The sequence below is a fragment of the Pelophylax lessonae genome (assembly GCF_965119305.1).
Source record: "Pelophylax lessonae genome assembly, chromosome: 4".
Taxonomy (NCBI): domain Eukaryota; kingdom Metazoa; phylum Chordata; class Amphibia; order Anura; family Ranidae; genus Pelophylax; species Pelophylax lessonae.
In genome coordinates this window covers 29,518,710-29,543,962 of record NC_138771.1, presented here as the reverse complement: position 1 = coordinate 29,543,962, position 25,253 = coordinate 29,518,710, and the positions used below count along the sequence as shown (strand labels likewise).

Below are 25,253 nucleotides of genomic sequence, written 5' to 3'. Positions count from 1 at the left end.
ACTGTGCTCAATTGGCCTGCCAACTCTCCTGACCTGAACCCCATAGAGAATCTGTGGGATGTTGTGAAAAGAAAGTTGAGAGACGCAAGACCCAACACTCTGGATGAGCTCAAGGCCGCTATCGAAGCATCCTGGGCCTCCATAACACCTCAGCAGTGCCACAGGCTGATCGCCTCCATGCCACGCCGCATTGAAGCAGTCATTTCTGCAAAAGGATTCCCGACCAAGTATTGAGTGCATAACTGAACATAATTATTTGAAGGTTGACTTTTTTTGTATTAAAAACACTTTTTTTTTTATTGGTCGGATGAAATATGCTAATTTTTTTAGATAGGAATTTTGGGTTTTTCATGAGCTGTATGCCAAAATCATCAATATTAAAACAATAAAAGGCTTGCACTACTTCAGTTGTGTGTAATGAATCTAAAATATATGAAAGTCTAATGTTTATCAGTACAGAAAATAATGAACTTTATCACAATATGCTAATTTTTTGAGAGGGACCTGTATAATTCATAGGTAAGCTTGCACAGTTATGATTTAAGACTGAATATTCAGATTCTTGGATAAGTCTAATTGTGAACATTAAAGCCAATTACAATTGACACTTACTATTATGCTACTATGATAATATGCATGATAAAAAAAAAAACTCTCTCTAAATACACAAACCCACTACAAAATGTTGCTCATCTGCATATCTGGAGGTTCCCAACAAAACGTTTATGGTAACGGACAAGACTGAACACTGACCCGTCAGTGAGGTTCTCTCCATTGATGTAACGCAGACTTTTCAGGAAGGACAGCGAAACCAGAGCATGGGAGTGGCGGATTTTCACGTATCCAGTCACCGTCTCTATGAGACCCATAAAGTTCTCCAGCTCTGCAGCAATGTTTTCTGCAATAAAACAAGACCAGGGTGAGACACAAACAACATTATTCCAACTACACCCAAACAATTGTGTAATAGCTCCAGGACAAGCTTTTGGGGTGTTTCCTTCTTCTTAGTCCAAGCAGTGCCCTCCAAGCAACTACATCCCCAACACATTTCATTCACCCTACGTTCTGACTTTGCTCTACCTGGTTACATAACTCAGCCAACATTTCAGCCTCTATCACAAACATTTTCCAGGTTATACTTTTACATATAGAAGGTAGATGTGTTTTGTGGAGAGGTCCCCCCCAACAGCTGCACATGTAATGGAAGAGCATGCACCATTTAAAACAGGAGGGGCTCTAGTATGGATTATTCACAGGATATGGTTGGGTATGGCTGGGTATCTTTCCGACACTCTAGGACCCTGTGGAACCCTAGGATTCCTCTGGTTGTAACTGATTGACCTCCCATTTGATGGTACCTGCGTAGTTACATGGCCAACACCACTTTGCAATAACACAATACCAATATTTATTTTGGCAGTCTGTAAGGGTGGCATTCTGACCAGCACTGTAATGGTGGCAGTCCTCTTACTGATCACCCAATGTAGGGGGCATTTTCCCCACTGGTAAAGTGGTTTTAGCAAGAGTTCCCCAAGACCTCAAAATCATTTTAGGTGTTCCTCTGGTCAGTGCTGTATCTTGGCCTAAGCCAACAAGGACCAGGCCTAGGGCAGCACTTTGCAGGGGGGCAGCAAAAAAGATGATGGGGCTGCGCTGATATGCTGCCCTGATGGGCACTAATAGACTGCACTGATGGCCACTGATGAGGCAGGACTGATAAACTGCACTGATAGGGCTGCACTGATAAGCCAGCACAGATGGGCACTGATATGATGCACCGATAGGCTGCACTAATGTGCACTGAGAGGCTGCATTGGTTGCAACTGATGGGGCTGTAGTGATGGCTACTGATGAGGCCGCGCTGATATGCTGCACTGATGAGGATGCACTGATGGGCTGCACTGATGGGCATTGATGAAGCTAAACTTATGGGAACTGATGAGGCTGCACTGATGGGCACTGATAGACTGTGGTTGTGGTATACAGATGACAGGGTGGGTCATAAACATGAAAGGGTGTGGCCTTTATAGGAAGGGGTGGGTCATATTTAAATTAGGGGTGCCCAAGTTTAGTCAGGCCTAGGGCAGCACAAAATCTAAATACACCGCTGCCTCTGGTTGAGAAAGGCTGTTCTAAGTACTGAAGAAGTTAGTTTGTAAGCTACGGAACGTCCAACACTGCAGAACAAGTCCAGTGGAATTTGACCAACTACTAGATGGGGTGGGTACGTTGTTTTTCACAAGTGGCTCATTTGGCATTTATTCAACTTTGTGGGGACCAAAAAAAAAAAACAGAGAGGGGGTGACAGGGATGGCAATTTCTGCTAGGTCTAATTCAGCCTAAAATGGCCGTTGGCATTAATGGAATAAATAAATACGGGCTGTACGGTGTTTCAGAGGAAATACAAATAAAAAAGAACTTCATATGAATGACAAACTTACATATTGGTTTTAGTAGCTCTTAAAAGTGGAACTTCACTCTTTCAAACAACACATTGACTATTTTTAATCCTTATGCTGCTAGCATTAGTAAATAGGAAAGTACAGTGTGTTACATTTACTGGTATTAAAGCTGTAGTTTAACTTGTCCCTACAGGTAAGCCTATAATAAGGCTTACATGTAGGTACATGGAATATTTCCTACACTTGCGGTGTTTAGGAGATTTTCACACTGGATGCAGCTGGTGACTTCACCAATGCATGCGCTCTGAAGGTCCGGCATACCGTGCTGGAGTGACGGCATTGCGGTCCCTACCACTCATACAGCCGGAGCCCACTAACCCTGAAGGAAGCCCTGTCAGAGGACAGTGCACTGCTGGAGGGCTTCGTTCTAAGGTAAGAATTTCATAATGTGCTAGTAATTATTTATTTAATCCAGTGTTTTACTACCATTTCTTCATTAGCTTCCTTGTTTCTTGTCTAGGCCACAATGATGTCATACAGCCCAGGAGTCTTTATGGTGCTTCCTGGTTTCTAGCCTAGGCTATAATGATGTCATACATCCCAGGAGTCTTCATGGCAATTCCTGGCTTCTGGCCAAGGCTATGATGATGCCATTCATCCCAGGAGTCTTCATGGTGCTTCCTGGTTTCTGGCCTAGGACACAATGATGTCATACATCCCAGGAGTCTTCATTGTGCTTAATGGTTTCTAGCCTAGGCTATAATGATGTCATACATCCCAGGAGTCTTCATGGTGCTTCCTGGTTTCTGGCCTAGGACACAATGATGTCATACATCCCAGGAGTTTCCATGGCCCTTTCTGTCTTCTGGCCTAGGCCACGAAGATGCCATGCATCCTAGGAAACTTCATACAGCCGGAGCCGGCGATTCCTGAAGGAAGCCCTGTCAAAGGATAGCGTACTGCTGGAGGGCTTCCTTCTAAGGCAAGAATTTCATAATGTGCTAGTTATTTATTTAATCCAGTGTTTTACTACCATTTCTTCATTAGCTTCCTTGTTTCTTGCCTAGGCCACAATGATGTCATACAGCCCAGGAGTCTTCATGGTGCTTCCTGATTTCTAGCCTAGGCTATAATGATGTCATACATCCCAGGAGTCTTCATGGCACTTCCTGGCTTCTGGCCTAGGCTATGATGTCATACATCCCAGGAGTCTTCATGGCGCTTCCTGGCTTCTGGCCTAGGCTATGATGATGTCATACATCCCAGGAGTCTTCATGGCGCTTCCTGGCTTCTGGCCTAGGCTATAATGATGTCATACAACCCAGGAGTCTTCATGGTGCTTTGTGGTTTCTGGCCTAGGCCACAATGTCCTACATCCCAGGAGTCTTCATGGTGCTTCCTGGTTTCTGGCCTAGGCCAAAATGTTAAGTAGTAGAACAATTTTCCTGCGATCGAGTATAACATAGGCCGGAGGGAAGAGGGATACTTCAAACTTGAGTGGACTAGCTTGTGGTCTTGCTGCCCCTTCAGGATCAAGGGTATCCGATACCAACTAAGAGACAACAAAAAAGAAAAAGGGCGCACCGACCTAGTGCATTACCACAAAAAATGTATTAAAAGTATTAAAAAGTATATATTATACTCACAAAGCAGGTGTGTATAACCACACAACATAACACACATATAGTCTCCAAGGTAGCCAAGGAACCGCACTGTGCTGAATGGTATACAGTGTGCCGCATGGGGCTGCTATGTCTAGGCTGACGCGTTTCAGGGGCGAACCTCCTCCCTCAGAGCCAAAAAGCAGCAACTCCAAAGACTATATGTGTGTTATGTTGATGTGTGGTTATACACACCTGCTTTGTGAGTATAATATATACTTTTTTAATACTTTTAATACATTTTCAGTGATAATGCACTAGGTCGGTGCGCCCTTTTTCGTTGTTTCTAGGCCAAAAGTTTCTGTTGTCATACATCTAAGGAGTCTTCATTGGCATTTCTTTTCCTTCATTTGGAGGAGACGCGTCAACGGGCTCTCTCTAAGAACACCCTCCAGCCATAATTCCTGAGCTTAGGGCAGATTAATTCCAGGGAGTAAACAGTACATGAATTATCTGCCCTTGCTTAAGATGGCCACAGCTAGAAATGCTACGGGGGGATGGTATTTTTCAAAGTCTGTTTTTCTCAACAAAATAAAAGCATGGCGGAGACATGGATAGATGAGGGAGTTTGCTTTGAAAATGAAATGAAATAGCGTTTTCAGTTAGTGTTGCTCTGATACAGTTTACTTCCACGTTATGTGTACAGTATTCGGTTTTTACGATTCTTTGAGAAGAAAGAAAACGCACAGCATTATTATGAAAAAATGTCATCCTTACTACATTCAGTTCATTAGTGAAAAAAAAAAAAAAGTGAAACTCCTCCAAGAAGGCTAGTTCTTGCTCTGGGCACCGATTCGGCTTTTTTAATCAGAACATCCGGCTAAAATTCGTGCGATTCAACACCCGCCAGCCTCAGAGTTAGAGAAGTGACAGGTACAGAATCAGGAAAGGATGCTGTTAAACTCCCATTCATAAGTCGTCTATGGATCTGCCCGCATTTCCAAGAATACTCCACGTGGATGCCAGTAACAGGTCCCGAGCTTTCAGCAGCCTCTCTCTTGGCACGGGCTGCGCCCAGCAGTTGCAGTCAGGGGCCGCATGAATTATTGAAGCTTCCTCCAGAATCACACGGCTGTGATATACTTCCCCCCCATCTGTAACCTCGTTCCAAATCTAGCTGCAGACTTCTACACTAACCCCTGCGACTCAGCGCTGCGCTCCCTGCCAAACAACCAAGGCTGTATCATTCAGCCAAAAAGGTAAGCGGGGTAAATGAGGTGCGATAAAGGTGCAGGAACAAGGCGCTCTTTGTTTTACAGACTATTCCCAACAAATCTAAAACATCTGCCGATACTCTCTATTATGGTAACAGTATAGACAGGGTAGCCTGCAACTGGGCAACGTAGAAGACCTTTCTACTTTTCATGTAGTAGACCTTTCTACTTTACATGTAGTAGACCTTTCTACTTTACATGTAGTAGACCTTTCTACTTTACGCGGGTATACAAAATTTTTGGGTACCTTAATACAAACCTGTAACAAAGAGCTTACAATTAAACTGACCCAACACCTGAAAAGTTATGCTAAAGACGGCCGTACGCTTTTATTTAATTTTTTTCGCTCAGCCTGCGGGTTGAATTATAACCTTCAGGCCCCTCCACCCACGCTATACAGCACAGATTGATGAATCTCCCTCTGTGTCTACTATTGGTGGCTGTCAGAACTAGTGATCGACCGATCGTTTTTTATTGCCGATACCGATATTTTGGTCATTGCATATCGATATCGGCAGATATTTTCGTACATTTAAAAAAAAAAAAAAAGACCCCAAACCCCTCCTCTGCACCTAAAAGCATTCAAAACGCCAAGTTTGGCTGTTTTGAATGCTGTAATTTTTTTAATTTGGCGCCGAGTAGGTTATTACATGGAGACCCGATCAAAGCCGAATGCGGCTTTGATCGGGTCTTCTCTTCGGCGGCCTTGCAGGCTGGTTGCCTGGGTGTCCCGGTGGGACAGGAGACCCGGGCGAGCCATGGAAGGCGGCAAGAGGGGGGCGTCCCCTCTCCCTCCTTGTAATGACACCCGAGCGGCTTCTCAGCCGCATCCGTTGTCAGTACAATACAGCCGACCGTCGGCTATGGACGCCGGTACCGGGGTGATGCCTCTAGCTGCAGGCATCACTCCGGTACAGCACTTTCCTGAAATATCGGTAATATTTGTAACCTCAGGGCTAGATTCCGATATATCGGGGAAAGTGCATATCGGCTTTGCCAATAATCGGTCGATCCCTAGTCCGAACACCTGCATAGCGGCAGCATCAATTTCCCATTGGGCTCCTATTGGGAGGAGGAGGGCTGACAGGGCCAACCACATAGCGAACGTCTGCGCGTCAGCATATATGCCCTGTGGCACAGTTGCCCATGCACTGGTTTCCCCGCGGGTATGCGTGGGATTTCCTGCTCAAAGGACAGCTACAGGGGGGAAGTCCTAGACTTTCCTAGTTTTTGCGCATGCATGGAAAGCCACCTGCACATGTGCAGTTGTGCTGCAGGGCTTCATGTCCTTGGAGAGTCCTGTGGCAGAGCTCCGCATGTGCTGGTTTCCCCTACATGTGCAAAGATGACTATCCGGGAAGTCTTAGACCCTTCTCATTTTTGTGCAGAAGTGCTGCAGGGTTTCAGGTCCTGAGAGAGCCCTGGGGAAGAGCTGCACATACGTTTGTTTCCCCTGCATGCGCAAAGATGGCTATCAGGGAAGTCTTCGACCTTTCTCATTTTTGTGCAGATAGGATCTGAAACCCTGCAGCACATCTGCACAAAAATAAGAAGGGTCTAAGACTTCCCTGATAGCCATCTTTGCGCATGCAGGGGAAACCAACGTATGTGCAGCTCTTCCCCAGGGCTCTCTCAGGACCTGAAACCCTGCAGCACGATAGAGACCTGGGGAAGAGTGGCACATACGTTGGTTTCCCTTGCATGCGCAAAGATGGCAATCAGGGGAGTCCTAGACTTTTTCCATCATTGCACATGCGTGGAAAGTCATCTGCACATGTACAGGCGTGCTACAGGGCTCGATGTCCTGAAAATGGCCTGTGGGACAGATGCGCACGTGCTGGTTTCTCTGACTATCTGCACGGGATTTCCCCTGCATGCACAAAGATGGCTATCAGGGAAGTCCTAGACCTTCCCTGTCTTTGAGCATGCGTGTTAAGTCACCTGCAAATGCCCAGATGTGGTACAGGACTTTAGGTCCTGAAAGAGCCCTGTGGCACAGCTGCACATGGACTGGTTTCCCCAACCATCTGTGCATGCATTGGATTTCCCCTGCATGTGCAAAGATGGCCATCAGGGAAGTCCTGGCCATTCCCTGTTTTAGAGCATGCGTGGAAAGTCACCTGCACGTGCGCAGATGTTCTGCAGGGCTTCACTTCCTGAGAGCGCTGACCATCTGGGCAAGCACAGGATTTTCCTCGCAAGTGCAAACATGGCCATCAGGGAAGTCCCAAACTTTCCCTGTTTCAGTGCATGTGTGGAAAGTCAGCTGCATGTGTGCAGATCTGCGCATGTAAGGGAATTCCCCTGCAAACACAAAGATGGCTATCAGGGAAGTTCTAGAACTTCCCCATCTTTGTGCATTAGTAGAAAGACACCAGCACATGGGCAGATGTGCTATAGGACGTCAAGTCCTGAGACCGCCCTATAGCACAGCTGCGCATGCGCTGGTTTCCCCAACAATTTGCGTACGCACAGGATTTTCCCGTATGTGCAAAAATGGCTATCAGGGAAGTCCTAGAATTTCCCCGTCTTTGCGCATGCGTGGAAAGTCCCCTGCACATGCGCAGATGTGCTACAGGGCTTCACATCCTAAGAGAGCCCTGTGGCACAGCTACGCATGCTCTGGATTCCCCGACCATATGAGCATACAGAAACTGTTTTAGGCAATTTTGCGGCAATTTTACTATGATTTTACTGTGTTTATGCTGTGTGTTTGATAGGTCATGTGACTCGACTCCGACAAGTGAAGGTAAAATCTGCCTGAACAGAAGGACAAGATCTGACCATGAAACATACTAAAGGAAATGAGCCAACGTAATGAGAAAGCCATCGTTGGATGGAAACCACAAGTGCAGGATATAGAAGTAGTATTGTGAATGAGAGCAATGTCTGTCCAGGGTCTGGAAAATGATTCACTACATGGCTGGAAGCAGCTTATCTTCTACCCAATGCTTCCAATGGGGTGTAGTGCTCATTACTACCCCATAGAGAGGCCTTACAAGAACCGATTATTGTCCATCACATGCCACACAGGCTGCTCTCACCCCTGTCTGGTTTTTGCTACTTACGGCCTTTGCGGATGTTAAGCAGCAGGTTTCCTTGCAGCACTGTACATCCTTCGAGCATCTGTGCGGCGGTGACAGAGTCGATGGTCTTCTCCTCCTTGCAGACTTTAGGACAATGGCCCTCACATGGAACGCAGAACATACTGCAAGACAGAAGCAAAACACCACCATCAAGATTACAGAGCACAAGTCACAGACATACATTTTACGACTGCTTTCATCAGGGCTTTTTTTTCAGTGGGAAAGCGGTGGTATGCAGTAGGGAATAGGGATAGACCGATTATCGGCAAGGCCGTTATATCGAGGGCCAATATGCACTCTCCCCGATATATCAGTATCGGCCCTGGAACTGGCCGATATTGCCGATATTTTTGTGACGTCATTCTGCCTTCTTAGGCCCCCTCCCTCGCCTTGGACAGCCTCGTCTGGAGTCGGAACTAGTCTCACAGGAGTGTATCACAGCCATACACCCACCCACAGCAGCCTGGTGCCAGTCACCCACATCCACAGGCTCTGTACCAGCCAGCCACAGGCACTGTATCAGCGAGCCAGACAGCCACCCACAGGCCCTGTACCAGCGAGCCACCCACCACAGGGTGCCAAAAAGCCAGCCACCCACAGGCACTGTACCAGCCAGCCACAGGCACTGTACCAATCAGCCGCCAACCGCCCCTGTGCCAGCCACCCACCCACCACAGGGTGCCAGAGAGCCAGCCATCCACCAAAGGGTGCCAGACAGTCAGCCATCCACCACAGGGTGCCAGCCAGCAATCCACCACAGGGTGCCAGCCAGCCACCCACCACAGGGTGCCAGACAGCCAGCCAGCCATCCACCACAGGGTGCCAGCCAGCCACCCACCACAGGGTGCCAGCCACCCACCACAGGGTACCAGACAGCCAGCCAGCCACCACAGGGTGCCAGCCAGCCACCCACCACAGAGTGCCAGCCACCCACCACAGGGTGCCAGCCAGCCACCACAGGGTGCCAGCCAGACAGCCAGCCAGCCACCACAGGGTGCCAGCCAGCCACCACAGGGTGCAAGACAGCCACCCACCACAGGGTGCCAGACAGCCAGCCACCACATGGTAGCAGCAAGCCAAACATTGAGCATTAAACAAAAATTAACATGTTCAGTACCAGATTTGTGTCAAAAATTGTCCTTATTTTTCAAAACTTTAAATGTACAAAATATCGGCCGATACCGATACGTTTTGACCAAAATATTGGTATCGGCCCTGAAAAAACCATATCAGTCTATCCCTAGTATGCAGTTTCAGCACCTCCAACACTGAATGTACGTACAGGTAAGCAGCACTGGAGGGTCTTTTAATGTTGGATGCTGGAGAGCGTAGTGTTCCTGGCGTTTGGTCCACAATTGCTGGGAGGTATTATGTTGCTGCAAGGGGTCTTATGTTGCTGGGGGTAGATCGTTGCTGGCTGCCAGAGAGATCTATTGCTGCTGGAGGGTCTACTGATGCCAATTGCTGGGGGATCTATTATTGCTTACAAGGGTATACTATTGCTCGCTGCCTGGGAGATCTATTGTTACTGTTGGACCTATTGCTGCTGGAGGGTCTCATGTTAAGGGGGGATCTAGTGTTGCTAGCTGCTGGAGGGTTCATTATTGCTGCCGGGAGTCTACTGTTGCTGGCTGCTGGGGGGGGGGGGGGTCTATTGGATCTATTGCTGCTCTATTGCTGCTGGGGGGGTCTTATGTTTATGTGGATCTATTGTTGCTAGCTGCTGGAGGGAACTATGGTTTCTGGGGTGGATCCACTGTTGCTGGCTGTCAGAGTCAAATTGTTGCTGCTGTTGGATCTATTGCTGTTGGAGGGGCGCTATGTTGCTGGGGTGATCTACTGTTAAGGGGGATCTTTCGTTGCTAGCTGCTGGAGGGTCTATTGATGCCAGCTGCTGGAGCATCTATTGTTACTGGCAGCAGTGTATCCTTGCAGTGGATCTACTGTTGTTGGGTAGTTCTTTAGTTGCTGGTGGTGGATTTATAGCTGCCGGGAAAGTCGTATGCTGCTGGGGTGAGCTACATTTGAGGGAGATTTTTTGTTGCTAGCTGCTAGATGGTCTATTGATGCTGCTTGCAGGGGGATCTATTGTTGCTCTCTGACTATGCTGTGTTCTGCCACTCCTTTAATGGAACCCAGAAGGGCGGTGGCTCATTGGAATACCACAAGCCGTCGACCATTTAACCACTTTTGAACCGAGCCTATATCTGACACTTGATCAGTCAGTCCCTGAGGTTTTTCCTGGAAAGAAGAGGCTTCCTTTGCAGCCCTTCTTGACACCAGGCCATCCTCCAAAAGTCTTCTCCTCACTGTGCGTACAGATGCACCCACAGCTGCCTGCTACCATTCCTGAGCAAGTTCTGCACTGGTGGTGTCCCGATCCCGCAGCCGAATCAACTATAGGAGACGGTCCTGATACTTGCTGGACTTTCTTGGGCGCCCTGTAACCTTCATAAATGCAGTGGAAATGTTTTTTTTATGGGATTAAGTTCATTTTCATGGCAAAGAGGGACTTTGCAATTAATCTGGTAACTCCTCATAACATTCTGGAGCATATGCAAATTGCCATCGTAAAAACCGAGGCAGCAGACTTTGTGACAATTATTATTTGTAACATTCTCAAAATTTTTGGCCATGGCTGTAAACATTACAGCTATTTAGCCATAACAAACTTGCATAAGCCCCCGTTCACACTGGGGCTTGGTCTGACATGTCGCCTGGCATAGAGAAGCTGTGGACCCGTTCTAATAGGAGCGACACAAGTCGCTCCGACTTAGAAAAAGGGTCCGGAGCTTCTTTGGGGCGACCTGGAGTGACCTGCATTGACTTCAATGTTATGAAGTCCGTGCCGGCGGCTCCGAGGTCGCAGGGCGAGCCGGGGAGTAGCGTCGCCCCAGTGTGAACAGGGCCTAAGTGAATAGATAGGTAAAGGTACTGCCCTCTTCTGGGTCACTCCTTGTCCCTGCCCACCTCTGAGCACTGTCCCTTGGTTCCACCCACTGCCCAGTATTGCCCCATTTAGGAAACACAGAACCAAGTACCCGCCAGCAATAATGGATCTCTTATGGCACTTTTCCACTGCAAGTACCGGCTCGGCTCTACTCGGCCCTGCTTGCTTTTCCACTGCTGGTACTGCATGGTACGGTGTTGGAACGGTTCGGTACGGTATGGTTTGCTTTTCCACTAAAGTAGTACTAAAGTTAAGTGGGTGGGATAACAACGGGGTGGGTGGGATTCTCTGACCAATCAGTGGCTAGTAGTGACTGCATGCAAAGGATTGTGGGATATGGTACCGGGTATGGTATTTCTTGGAACCACAATCGAGTAGGTACTGTTTTTGAGAGCCGTACCGTTCGGTTCCATGCAGTGGAAAAGCGCTGCTGTACCGTACCGAACCGTTCCTACACCGTACCATGCGGTACCAGCAGTGGAAAAGCACAAAAGCGAGCCGAACCGTTCGGTTCCATGCAGTGGAAAAGCGCCGCTGTACCGTACCTACACCATACCATGCGGTACCAGCAGTGGAAAAGCACAAAAGTGAGCCGTACCGTTCGGTTCCATGCAGTGGAAAAGCGCCGCTGTACCGTACCGAACCGTACCTACACCATACCATGCGGTACCAGCAGTGGAAAAGCACAAAAGCGAGCCGAACCGTTCGGTTCCATGCAGTGGAAAAGCGTCGCCGTACCGTACCTACACCATACCATGCGGTACCAGCAGTGGAAAAGCACAAAAGTGAGCCGTACCGTTCGGTTCCATGCAGTGGAAAAGCGCCATTAGGAACCGGCATAAGTAGACCCCTCCCTCAACAATTGATCCCCAGGCAACACAAACCCCCCCAGCAACAATAGCTCCCCTAGAAGGCAGCAACAATAGACCCTCCCAGCACCCTGTCGTTACAGTGCTGAAGATACCGGAAGTGCCTTCCCCAGCGTTCCCGCTAAAAAAAGAGTCCTGGTCATTACAAAGAAACAGACAAGGTTACCTTTGACTGTCATTGACTCGATATCCTGATGGACAGTCACCCACACACTCCCCGTTGTGGATGAAATGGTTTACATCGGTATATATGGTGTGCATGTTGGCACATTCGTCAAAGGTGATGCAGCGCCATCCCTGAAAGATATAGGTGTTCTCCGGACAGCTGGGGACACATCTGCTTTCGTAGAGGAAGTGTTGACAAGCCACGCAGGCTCGGTCGTCGTTTACAGCGGAACAACTTCCCAGGCACTCCGGATGGCAGCACTCGCCCTTGTCCGTACAGGCGAGTCTCTCACACTTGCTGGGGCACACTGCAGGGACAAAAAAAAAGAGACAAAGATGAAAAACAAGTCCTAAGAGACAGAACTCATTAAAAGCCTGAGTATATAACTATCGGAATTATTCAGCTCAAGATTTAACCACAAAAATGTCCTTATTAAATTGCGTCTACTGCAGGGAAATGTTTATACCAGATACAGTATTAGATTTTTAGCTCTGTACAGATTTCAAGCAAATTGTTGTGTTGAGCGTTGTGGTTTTTCTCTTACTCTGCTCTCCTTCCTATTATCACACTTAGGTGCCCTGGCGGTTTAGGCCACATGTACAATGACATCATGCTCCATCCACAGTAAAGCTCGACTTCCCTATTTATTAGGCTGTATTCCCAACATATTGCATGGAGAGAATAAAAGCCCAACATCGGCCAAAACCTTATCAGGTAACAAACATTGTCTGTTCGCACATAACTCAAGAGTAGGAATACAACCCTGGGCAGCCAATCTCAATAAATAACGGCATTGCTGCGCTAAAACACATGAAATAAAATTAACATGAAATATCTAAAAACGGAAAGCAGCCACACAAATCTGGAATAATAAACAGATCCAAAGGAGATAATAATAGTAATGCAGCGCTAGTCCTGTGTATAAAGTCCCAAATTACAGCTGGACAAAGCAGTCCTTCAGTGTCCACTTCAAAAAGAAGAAAATGTGGAAAACCGCAGGCCCAGAGAAGCCCCACCAAGCACACTAATCACACCGCCTCTTACCAAATAAGAATGACCCCCATTACAGAGATCCGATATGGCCAAATGTGTAGGGGCAAAGAGCGATCCTCCTTCCGATGATACAGGGCTCACAGGTTCAGCCGTATGAAAGCTCATAAAATAGAAAGCAAGACACTCTCATAGCGAAGACTGCATAAAACTTTTTAATTGCACGCGTGGTTAAGAACACTTACAATGTGATAAAACAAAATGAGCATCTTAGCTGATATTGTGCGTTCCTCTCCGTGCCGTGCTGTGTTCCGAAAACCTCCAAAAAGATGGCCGCCACGTCTCCTCCCCGTATCGGTGTTCGTCACCCACAGCTGCATCCCCTAACCACATCCCACTTTCACCTCTCCAACTCTGACCTCTGCATGCAACCCCATCTCCACTGCCCCATCTTCTCCACCCCTCCTCCTTAAAAGCTTTACCATCTCCCACAGCCACATTTTACGTTTCTTTATTAAGCTGAAGCACCCAGCCGGCTCTATATCCTCCCCGTACACTGTAGGGGGCTCCACCTCTCTCACTTGCAGGCAGATCATCCACTGCACCCTGGGCACCTGCATCTCCCTTGTCCCCATCCTGCACTCAGTAGGAGCTGTTCAGGAGATCAGATTTGTGGGAGCTGTTGGGAGACAAGCTGTCACTTGTAAATACAGAAGCCGGACTTCTGCATTTACAAGTGATAGTGGTGAGCGGGTTGCAGAGTTCCACCAAGTTCCAGCTAAAAAAACCCTGCCAATACTTTTGATAATAAAGTGAAAATGTGATTGGACCTTGTATTCACTTTCCAAGTATCAACTAAAGCAGTGGTCCTCAACTCCAGTCCTCAGGGCCCACTAACAGGCCAGATTTTAAGTATTACCTTGGGGAGATGCAGACTAGAATACTGCAATCACTGAGCAGCAAATTATATCACCTGGGATGTATTTCAGTTTTCTTGCAAACCTGGCCTGTTAGTGGGCCCTGAGGACCAGGGTTGAGGACCACTGCTCTAAAAAGGTCCACTTAACACCTCCATCGACCCCCATTCCAAAAAAAATAAAATATTAATGGATGCAAACATTTGTTGAGAAAACCTGCATTTGGAATCTATGGGGCACATACTGCAAGTGTTAGAAAATGAGCAGACATAAAAAAAGTATTAAGCACACACAGACAAGCTCTGGAGCTAGGTTTCCCAACCAGGGTTTGCTAGGGGTTCCTTGAGCAATGAGCAACTTCTGCCTCTCGGAAAAATTCCCACCGACACCACTGATCTTTTTAGCTATCTATAAGGGGGTAATTCTTCCCAATGACCACAAATGTAAGGAGCCTGTCTGTTGAGAGCTCAAGCAAGCACCACTATGAAGTAACGTTGATCAGAGGTTAACTAGGAAGACTAGAAAGAAAAACCCAGTCAGCAGTTGAAGAACATCTACGGTCAGTTTTGGAAATTTCTTTTTCTTTATTCTTCTTAGTGTAAATCTCAGTAGAATAGATTAAACCAAGCAGCCAGGGGTTAAAAGAAATCCACTGCGGAACACATGGTATGAATGACCCTAAAGTGTTTTCTACTTTCCTTATGCAAGCATAATTATACATAATGAAGGACAGATGAGAGAGCGTCGCAACGAGAAGTGTTACAGGGACAAAAATGATGGCTACCTACCTTCCTGAAAAAGAAAACTACAATGGTGATACAATATGGGCACACTGGGAGCCTTCACAATTTCTTTGGACTATGGCAAGGCTCAGGAGGAGGAGGAGGAGGATGCAAGTACTCAGCCACCTCAACATACAAAGCAAGCAATAGTTCTGCAATGTAATGGCTCGTTTCCACTGAGCTTTCCGGTTCGGTACGCTATTTATGCCGTTTCCATTATGAATGGTACCCTAATTCCGAACCGTACCACTTTTTGGTACCCTTTCGTTGGGGTACCAAGCACATTAGTACCGTACCAACAGGGTGGAGCTACACTATGCAGAACTTTGATTGGTTGACAGAGAATCGTCTATCACAGCTTTCCTGCTACACCACGCCTATCATGAAAGGGTACTATTGGCAGTGGAAACGCAATTTGTACCGTTCCAAACCGAACCGTACTGAACCGAACCGTACCACTCAGTGGAAACGAGGCATAAGAGAACCTGCAAGGATAAAAAAATTAAGGGAGCTGACTACCAAACTGGTTTTGAAGGGGAAGACTCCAGAGCTCATCCTTGCTTCTTTACCTAAAAATGGACCTAAAACTAAACTTTAGTACCTCTTTCTGTTGTCGTTAAAAATGGAAACTGAAGTCCTACTTCTTAAGCAACGGTTTACCAGTGTGGTTTCAAACCAGCCTTGGCTTGCCTCTTGTTTCCCTCAGAAACATATTGTGAAGGGATGGCCAAGTTCCTCCAGTGTTCAGGAGCCAGTCTATCCAAGGTGATGATGCTTTGGGCTGGGTGAAGTTACCTTTACTCCAAAGCTACAATGGTGAGTACACCGGGAGGCTTTGAAAACCATTTGTTTGCACTATGACAAGGCTTAGAAGGCTATGGATGGTCAGCAACAAAGCAGTGGCACCAGACCACAGTGATGGTCAACGGGGGCATGGGCTCAAATCAGTTTTTGACTATGGCAAGGTGGCCCCATAAAAATTATCAATTATCATTATTATAATACAGGATTTATATAGTGCTAATGCCCTGTACACACGTACCGATTGTCAGCCTTAAATATTCGGCCGACGACCGATCGGCCGATTGTAGGCTTGTTAGTATGATGCTTCCGACAGCCGACAGCGCACTTTCGGCCGAATAGAATCTGATGTGCATGCTTTAAAATTTTTGTTGGCCATCACCAGAACGGCCGATTGTTCGCCAGTCAGTACAGAATTCGGCCGACAAACAGCAGATTACCAAGACTGGGCATGCTCAGAAAAGAAAAAACACACGGAAAGTTAACCATCACATGACATCACTTCTGCAGTCGGCTGTTGTTGGCCGACAAAATTCGTGTGCAGTCTTTTGCACTTTTCAGCCGACAGGACAGCACCGGACAAAAGACGGCCGATCGTTCGGCCGACATTCGGTACGTGTGTACAGGGCTTAACAGTTTAGACTGTCTGAGGATTCTCCCTTTTATGTACATTCCAATCCACTATCCAGTGCATATCAGGTGAGAATAGTTACTACCTAACGAATCATTAGGAAGTGGTCTTCAGTCTTCTATTGATATATGCTGTAGTAGCAGATGTGGAAGACTAGGTCTTTATTGCATACTTAAGCCGGCCAAAGATTGAGCGATTTTCTTTCCCAAGACTCTCGATTCCCCCATCAACACAATCATTGTTGATGTGGGAATTCCTCCCGTGGAGCTTTTGTGTTGTCCTGGCCGGGAGAACACACTGCGATTATTGCCGCTGGCAACAACCACATGAAAAGTCTGACATGTTGGCTGTACTCAAGTTTATCGATCTATCAACTTGGGTACAATCAGCCAGTCCATACATGGTTTGAATCTCAGCCAATCCCTGCTGAACCGGTAGAGATTGGAACTTTCTATGGCCGGCTTTTCATTTGTCTTCAGTGAATACTTACAATGGTGCAGCTAGGACTAATGTAGGTATAGACTACTACAGTGATTGCCACTTTTTTTTGGTCCAGTGTCAAGCATCTCTGCACACTGACCACAGGGGGCTGCTTTTCCAGAACTGCCACAGTTTACAAGAATCCTTGCATTTTTAACGAATATAAGCCTTTTTATGATTGGAGCAGGTAGAGATGAAAGGCGGCGACACCACGATCTATAACTCGTCCATTCATAGGCCATCTTGTACTCATTCGAAAACAAAACATTCAAGTCATTCTGTAAAAAGGAAGAACTGCCAAGCGAGTGACCCCCTCATCCCTGGCCTGGATGCACTAGGTACATTGCTTTGCACAAGACCCAGAAGATAGCCGCTATCACTTGAGATAAGGCCACCATAAGAACTTTGTGGTGGTCCAGGCTGAGGTGTAGAGCCCCATCGGCACTCAGGATAGCAGGGATGCCAGTGTAAGATAATACTCATCCAGTGAGCAATGAACATTTTAGCTTGGAACTGCCACTCGCCATATCCGATCCGAATATGGATGCGAAAGCCTCAGTCAATGCTGCTCCTTGGGCCATGCCCCTTGACCACCTGGGTGTAATCATAGGGGTATGAGATACGCCTACTAACCAAAGTGTACAATAAAACAAAAATCATAACTGGACTTCAGCTTTAGGCTCATGTACACAGGACCAGGGCTGCTGTTGGAAATCACAGGGCCCCGTACAGCCTACCTAGCAGTTAGGGCTCCGATCTGTCCGCCGCAATCCCGCAAAAAAAAAAAAAATCACAGATCGCCGCCATTACTAGTAAAACTAAATAAATAAATAAAAATGACATAAATCTTTCCTGTAGTTAGTAAACGCAATAACTTTTGCGCAAACCAATCAAAATACGCTTATTGCGATTTTTTTTATCAAAAATATGTAGCAGAAAACAAATTGGCCTACAATGTTAAAAAAATTTTGATTTTTTTGGAAATGTCATAGCAGAATGTGAAAAAAAATTTTTTTCTTCAAAATTGTCGCTCTTTTTTTGTTTATAGCGCAAAAAATAAAAAGCGCACAGGTGATCAAATAGCACCAAAAGAAAGCTCTGCTTGTGGGAAAATAAGGACATCAATTTTGTTTGGATACAGCGTCGCACGATCGCGCAATTGTCCATTGAGGTAACGCAGTGCCGAATCGCAAAATTGGGCCTGGTCAGGAAGGGGGCAAATCCTTCCGGTCTTAAAGCGGAGTTCCACCCTAAAATTAAAAACTTACCTCCATCTTCTCGCTCCGGGTCACCTGAAAAACAAATGGATAATCGCAATTTTTTTATTTTTTTTTTACTTACCTGGTTTAGAAGAAAATATACTTACCTTACTTCCTCTTCCTCCCCTCGGCGGCCACGGCGATTCGTCACCTCCTGGCTTTGCAATGATTCCTGGGAGCTGAACGTCATCGCTCCCAGGAATCAATGCGCCTGCACCGGCCCCGACGTCAGTTCCAGTGCGGGCGCCGTCATACCTTGCTAAACAGCTTCTCGGCATGCCCAGAAGCTGTGCAGGGATGACGCTGCGGCACTAGAAGTGACGGCGGGGCCAGTGCAGTGCATCGTGGGACCGAAGAAGATGGAAGAGGACACAGAAGAGGATCGCGCTGGCTTCAAGCTGCCCACACCTGCGATGGCAGCGCTGGACAATACATTTTCAAGGTAAGTATTTCTTCTTGCAGGTAAGTGCGACCCGGGACAGATCAGAGGCTATCCATTGTGGAATGCACTAGCCCTGACTGTCCCGGGGGTATTTTTATAAAAAAAAAATGTCCCAGGGTGGAACTCAGCTTTAAAGAGTTAAAAATTGGAAAAGTTAAATCTGCTGGACTCTTTACAACGCTGGTCTGAAGTGGTCCAGGATTGTAAATCCTTTATTTCAGTACATGTTGGGATGGTTGCAAGGCACACAGACGTGATATTTATTGCAGCAAGTGGACATAGCTTATCTAGCTTGTACTTGTAGCTAATATATCAACACATGGCAAGGCTCTGCAGACACAAGTACATGAAAATGCAGAGTTTCTGCAGCCTGGAATCATTTACGGAAGGCCCTGCCAGGTGTACAAACAGCCCAAACAGAGATAATCAGCCAGTGAGGGAAGGCTCCTGGCATGTCTGTTTGCTATTCTCCAAAAACCATGGCAGAGAGCCTGACGGGCAAACCTGTAGCTGCCAGGAGTCGGAGGAATCCCTTTAAAGAGAAAAATGCTCCTCTTGTAAAATTTTACATAATCCTTCCTACTCAACAGGCAGCAGACCAGTGAAAGGCAAAGGATTGCCATAAGCACGGCTGTGCAGCAGGCCATTTCCGCTGCTTTACCAGAGGGTCAGGGTTACCGCTTGTATACACAGAGAAAGACTTCTAAATCCACATTTATTCAAAGAGTGCAATTTCCAAATGTGTGGAAGGGATTTTTCAACAAAAATGCAGAACAAATCGGGTGCCCCTCCCTTGCAAATCTGTTACTTCTCAAAAAACGTGGTCATTCTTTCATGCGTTTGAGTCTCTGGCCAGGAAATAATGGGGTGTCTTTGACCAAGTCCTTTATGAAGGAATGTTGATTGGCCAGGTTGGGGGTTCATAATGGACTGACAAGCCAGCATCATTGGTGTCAGTTGGTGGAAAAGGGCCCTATTAATAGCGTAAGGGGGAAAGGGGAATGGTGCCCCTTCATTGGTTTCAGTCGGTGGAATGGTGTCCCATTAATGGCGGCAGTTGGTGGAATGGTGCCCCATCATTTGTTTCAGTCGGTGGAATGGTGTCCCATTAATGGCGTCAGTTGGTGAAATGGTGTCCCATTAATGGCGTCAGTTGGTGGAATGGTGTCCCATTAATGGCGTCAGTTGGTGGAATGGTGTCCCATTAATGGCGTCAGTTGGTGGAATGGTGTCCCATTAATGGCATCAGTTGGTGGAATGGTGTCCGATTAATGGCATCAGTTGGTGGAATGGTGTCCGATTAATGGCGTCAGTTGGTGGAATGGTGTCCCATTAATGGCGTCAGTTGGTGGAATGGTGTCCCATTAATGGCGTCAGTTGGTGGAATGGTGTCCCATTAATGGCGTCAGTTGGTGGAATGGTGTCCCATTAATGGCATAAGTTGGTGGAATGGTGCCCCATTAATGGCATAAGTTGGTGGAATGGTGCCCCATTAATGGCATAAGTTGGTGGAATGGTGCCCCATTAATGGCATCAGTTGGTGGAATGGTGCCCCATTAATGGCATCAGTTGGTGGAATGGTGCTTCATTAATGGCGTTAGTTGGTGGAATGGTGCCTCATAAATGGCATCGGTTGGCGGAATGGTGCCCCATTAACGGCGTCAGTTGGTGGAATGGTGCCCCATTATTGGTGTCAGTAGGGGGAATTGTGCACCATCATTGGTGTCAGCTGGTAGAATGGTGCCCCGTTATTGACGTCCGTAGGGGTAATGGTACCCCATTAATTATTTCACTAGGGGGGAATAGTTTCCCATCATTGGTGTCGGTTGGTGGAATAGTGCCCCATTAATGGCGTCAGGAGGAGGAATGGTGCCCCATCATTGGTGTTGGCTGGTGGGATGGTGCCCCATTAATGGAGTAAATAGGGGGAATGGTGCCCCATCATTGGTGTCAGTTGGTGGAATGGTACCCCAATAATGGCGTCAATAGGGGGAATGGTGCCCCATCAGTGGTGTCAGTTGGTGGAATAGTGCCCCAATAATGGTGTCAGTAGGGAGAATGGTGCCCCATCATTGGTGTCAGTAGGGGGAATGGTACCCCATCATTGGTGTCAGTGGATGGAAAAGTGCCCGAAGGACAGATAAAGGCAAGCAAGGGACCACATCTGACCCCTCGGCTGCAGTTTGGAGACCAATGATGTAAAGGATTGTTCCTTGGCTGGGTTATGAATGGACATGCAACCTCCTGTTGGAAGTCTGTAGACGGCTTAACTTATCCATCAATGATAGTGGGCTCTGAATGATTGACGTCTGCTATTTACTTCCTCTATTCCAAAAAAAAAAACATAAAAAAGGTATATTCGCTATGCAGATCACTCTAGGAATGCAGGAAACAATTTGGCAGCAAAGACGGGGCCACCAGAGGCCATCAGAGGAAAACTTGCAGTGACTCCTGTGCAGCTGTCATTTCCAAGAGACACAAATTGCCATTCATTCTTTCCAGCCCCAAGCGTCCGATTTCAATGGACAGAACACAAAACAAGCCCCCACGCAGGAAGGGCGCGCCTCTCCCTGGCATCTCATAGTGTGTTGTGTCTTGATAACAGAGCCGCTCTGTTCCTGCACGTGCCCTGCGCCCATGTATCAATGGACGGGCACTGTGCTCTGCTAATATTTGCACTTCCATATACTGTTTGTAAGCAATGAAAGAACCTCGTACAACGCAGGATAACAAAAAAAATCCAACAATTGTTTGCCACAGAACAACACAACAAGATGCTGCAAATTCAGTGCCAACACACTAACCATTACATCACAGTGGGGGGATTTATCCATCAAGACTCAAGAAATATTAAATATTTACATCTTTGGGTCTTCCAAATTAAAAAAAATAATAATAAAAATACAATTGTAAAACTTTAAATAAAACAGGATTTAGGCTCGGGTCACACTATTGCGATGCGGGAAGGCTGCGAATTCGCAGCCTTTTCCCGCATCGCACACGCACCCCCGGCAGTTCACACTGCCATATGCGATACGCTGGGGGTGTCAATGTAATCTTAACGACACCCCCAGTTTGATCGCATATCGCAGTGCGATCGTGCAGTTCGCACAGGATGGGATCGCACAAGTGTGAACCGCTGTGCGATCCGATCCTGATGCGGCTGCAAAAATGCCTCCTGTGCGTGTTTGCACCGGGTGCGATGCGAATTTAGCCATACAAACTGTATGGCTAAACTCGCACCGCACAGCTGATCGCATGTAATGTCGGAGCAGTGCGCTCCGACATTACATGCGAACCCGGCACTCGCATGAGTGTGAACCGGGTCTAAACAAAAAAAATTAAACAAAATATACAAAAACACAAACACAACCTCGGCTGATCCTTAAAGCGGTCGTCAGCCCTTACACATACCCCGAGAAGGGACTGGTGAGACACAGAAATGAAACAAATCCTCCTACATAAGTTGTACCTGCTTATCTGCAGTCTTCTCCTCTCTGCAGCCAAAGCTCATGATTTATATGGCCTGTCTGAGCTTTCAGAAGGCAGGGGGCGGGGAGATGAAATTACACTCTGCAGAGCTCAGTAAGAGGGGAGGGGAGGGGAGGGGAGGGGAGGGGAGGGGAGGGGAGGGGAGGGGAGGGGAGGGGAGGGGAGGGGAGGGGAGGGGAGGGACACCCCCCCCCCCCCCCCCCAAGACAGGAACAGAGCTGAAACAGTCAATCCCAGGCTGTGGGCTGGAGGTCCCTCCTGTCACCTTTTTTTTCTTGGTGTCAGGAAAACCTGTCAAAAGTGACTCATGCAGATAGAGGAACGAAGCAGCAGAAAGAAATTACACTTCATGTTCTAGATTGACACAAGAATATGAAAAAAAAAAATTATATATATATAGAGAGAGAGAGAGAGAGAGAGAGAGAGAGAGAGACACACACACATATATATATATATATATATATATAGAGATAGAGACACACACACACATTATATATATATATATATATATATATATATATATATATATATGTGTGTGTGTCTCTCTCTCTCTATATATATATATATATATATATAAGAGAGACACACACACACACACACACACATATATATATATATGGGTTTCAATTACATAGTTCACACCAGTGCAGCGTGTTCCAGTGCAGTAAAAAAAAAAAAAAATTAGAACGTGCATTTTTTTTTCTGTACTGGCCTAAACTGGAATGCATTACATAAAAAAAAAAAAAAAAAAGCAAAAAAGCGTAAGAAAGATTGAAAGGAAAAAAAAAAAAAAAACAGTTTCTGTGGAGTGAAACCGTAAGCAAAAACGCAAAGTTTACCTTTTTATTTTTTTGCTGTGATGCATTCCAGTGCATTTTTGATGCATTCCGTGTGTTTTTCACCTTTTTCTGAAGTTTTTTTTTATCTTGCGAAAATGCTTTCCAGTGTGTTTTTGATGCATTCTAGTGCGTTTTTTTACCTGAAGTCTGCTGTGTTTTTGATGCCCTCTGGTGTGCTTATTTCACTTTTTTTTTCAAAAACTTTTATTTTTTTTATTTTGCTGTAATGTGTTCCAGTGTGTTTTTGATGTGTTCTGGTGCAGTTTTTCCCCAAGTTTCTTTCTTTTTATTTTTTTCTTTTTGCTGTAATGCGTCCTGGTGTGTTTTGCATGCATTCCAGTGATTTAATTCCTTTTCTTCGCCTAAAGATTTTTTAAATTATTTTCATGTAATGTGTTCTGGTGCTTTTTTTTCTAAAGCTTCTTTTGTTTGTTTTTTGCTGTAATGCGTTCTGGTGTCTTTTTTCCCCCTTAAGGTTTTATTTTTTTCTTGCTGTTAATGTGTTTGTGTGGTTTTTATTATCCTTTTTTTCCATTTTTTTATTTTTACTGTAATGCATTCCACTCTAATTTTGATGCATTCAGTGCGTTTGTTCCTTTTTTTTTTTTCTAAAGTTTTTTTTTGTTTTTCTTGCAGTAGCTTTCCAGTGTGTTTTTGATGCATTCTAGTCCATTTTTACCCTTTTTTTAAAGTTTCTTTTTTTTTTTTTTTTTTTTTTCGCTGTCAGCTGCGCTTTTAAAGCGTTCTGGTGTGCTTATATCCTCTTTTTCTAAAGTTTTTTTTTCTGCAATGTGTTCCGGTGTGTTTTTTCCCTTTTTTTTTATACTTTTGGTTTTTTTTTTTTGCTGTAATGTGGTCTGATGCGTTATTGATGCTTTACAGTGCGGTTTTTTCCTTTTTTTTTTTCTAAACATTTTTTTTCTTTTTTTTTGTAATGAGTTCCTGTTTGCCTTTTCCCTTTTCACCCAAAGTTTTTTTTTTTTTGTTTTTGCCGTAATGAGTTCCATTGTGTTTTGATGCAATTTGGTGAATTTAATTTTTTTTCCTCTTTCTAAATTTTTTTTGCTGTAATGTTTTCTGATTAATTTTTTCCCTTCTTTCTAGTTTTTTTTGTTTTTGCTGTAATGAGTTCCAGTATGTTTCTTCGCTTTTTTTTTTTTTATCTTTTTGGGTTTATATTTTTTTTTTCTGTAATGTGTTCTGGTGCGTTATTGTTGCTTTACAGTGCGTTTTTTCCCTTTTATTTTTTTCTAAATTTTTTTTTTTTTTGCTGGAATGCATTCCTGTGTGTTTTTTCTCTTTTTACCCACAGTTTCTTTTTTTTTTTTTCGCTGTAATAAGTTCCATTGTTTGTTTGATGCAATTTGGCGCAGTTTATTTTTCCCTCAATCTAAAATCCTTTTTTTTTTTTTTTTGTAATGTTTTCTGGTTCATTTTTTTTCCCTTCTTTCTAGTTATTTTTTTCTTTTTTGCTGTAATGTTTTCTGGTTCATTTTTTTCCCTTCTTTCTAGTTTTTTTTTCTTTTTTTTTTGGCTGTAATGTTTTCTGGCTCATTTTTTTCCTTCTTTCTAGTTTTTTTTTCTTTTTTGCTGTAATGTTTTCTGGTTAATTTTTTTCCCTTCTTTTTAGTTTTTTTTTTCTTTTTTGCTGTAATGTTTTCTGGTTCATTTTTTCCCTTCTTTCTAGTTATTCTTTTTTTTTGCTCTAATGAGTTCCAGTATGTTTTTGATGTATTCTGGTGCATTTTTTATGCATTCTGGTGCGATTTTGAGGCATTCTGGTGTGTTTTATTCCTTTTTTTTCTAAAATGTATTTTTTCTTTTCTGCTGTAAGGTGTTCTGATGAGTTTTTGATACGTTTTGCTGCGTTCCAGTGCAGTTCCTTGCAGAAAAAAAAACAAAACGCAGCATGATCTACTTTTGTTTACTGTACTGTAACCCACTGCAATGGTGTGAACTTTGCCTTTGCCACTGAAATCCATGCAACCTGCTGCTCAAGTGTTTTTGATTAAAAAAAAAAAAAAAAAAAAAAAAAAGAAAAAGAAAAAAAGAGAAAAGAAAAAAGTGCACTGGACTAAAAAAAAAAAAAAAAAAAAAAAAAAAAAGTGCAATGGACTACACATGGTGTTTTCCAGCTCTAAGCGTTCTGACCTGCAGGGTGCCATGTGTGCCAAGCAGAGAGAAAAAAAAAAAAAAAAAATTTCCCACACCAAAATAAATAAATAAAATTAAAAAAAATAAAATAAAAAAAATAAAAAACCTGTTTGCACTT

At 45.2% G+C, this 25,253-nt stretch overlaps 1 protein-coding gene across 1 annotated transcript in view; it reads right to left on the bottom strand.

Annotated features, from left to right (window-relative positions):
* Positions 1 to 25,253, bottom strand: part of IGF1R (insulin like growth factor 1 receptor) — a 365,402-nt gene that overhangs the window by 124,214 nt on the left and 215,935 nt on the right. The window contains exons 3-5 of the mRNA XM_082253176.1: positions 12,349 to 12,655; positions 8,346 to 8,485; positions 754 to 898 (exon numbers count right to left, since the gene is read on the bottom strand). Coding sequence (XP_082109302.1) covers positions 754 to 898; positions 8,346 to 8,485; positions 12,349 to 12,655 — 592 coding nt within the window. The remainder of the gene's footprint in view (positions 1 to 753; positions 899 to 8,345; positions 8,486 to 12,348; positions 12,656 to 25,253) is intronic.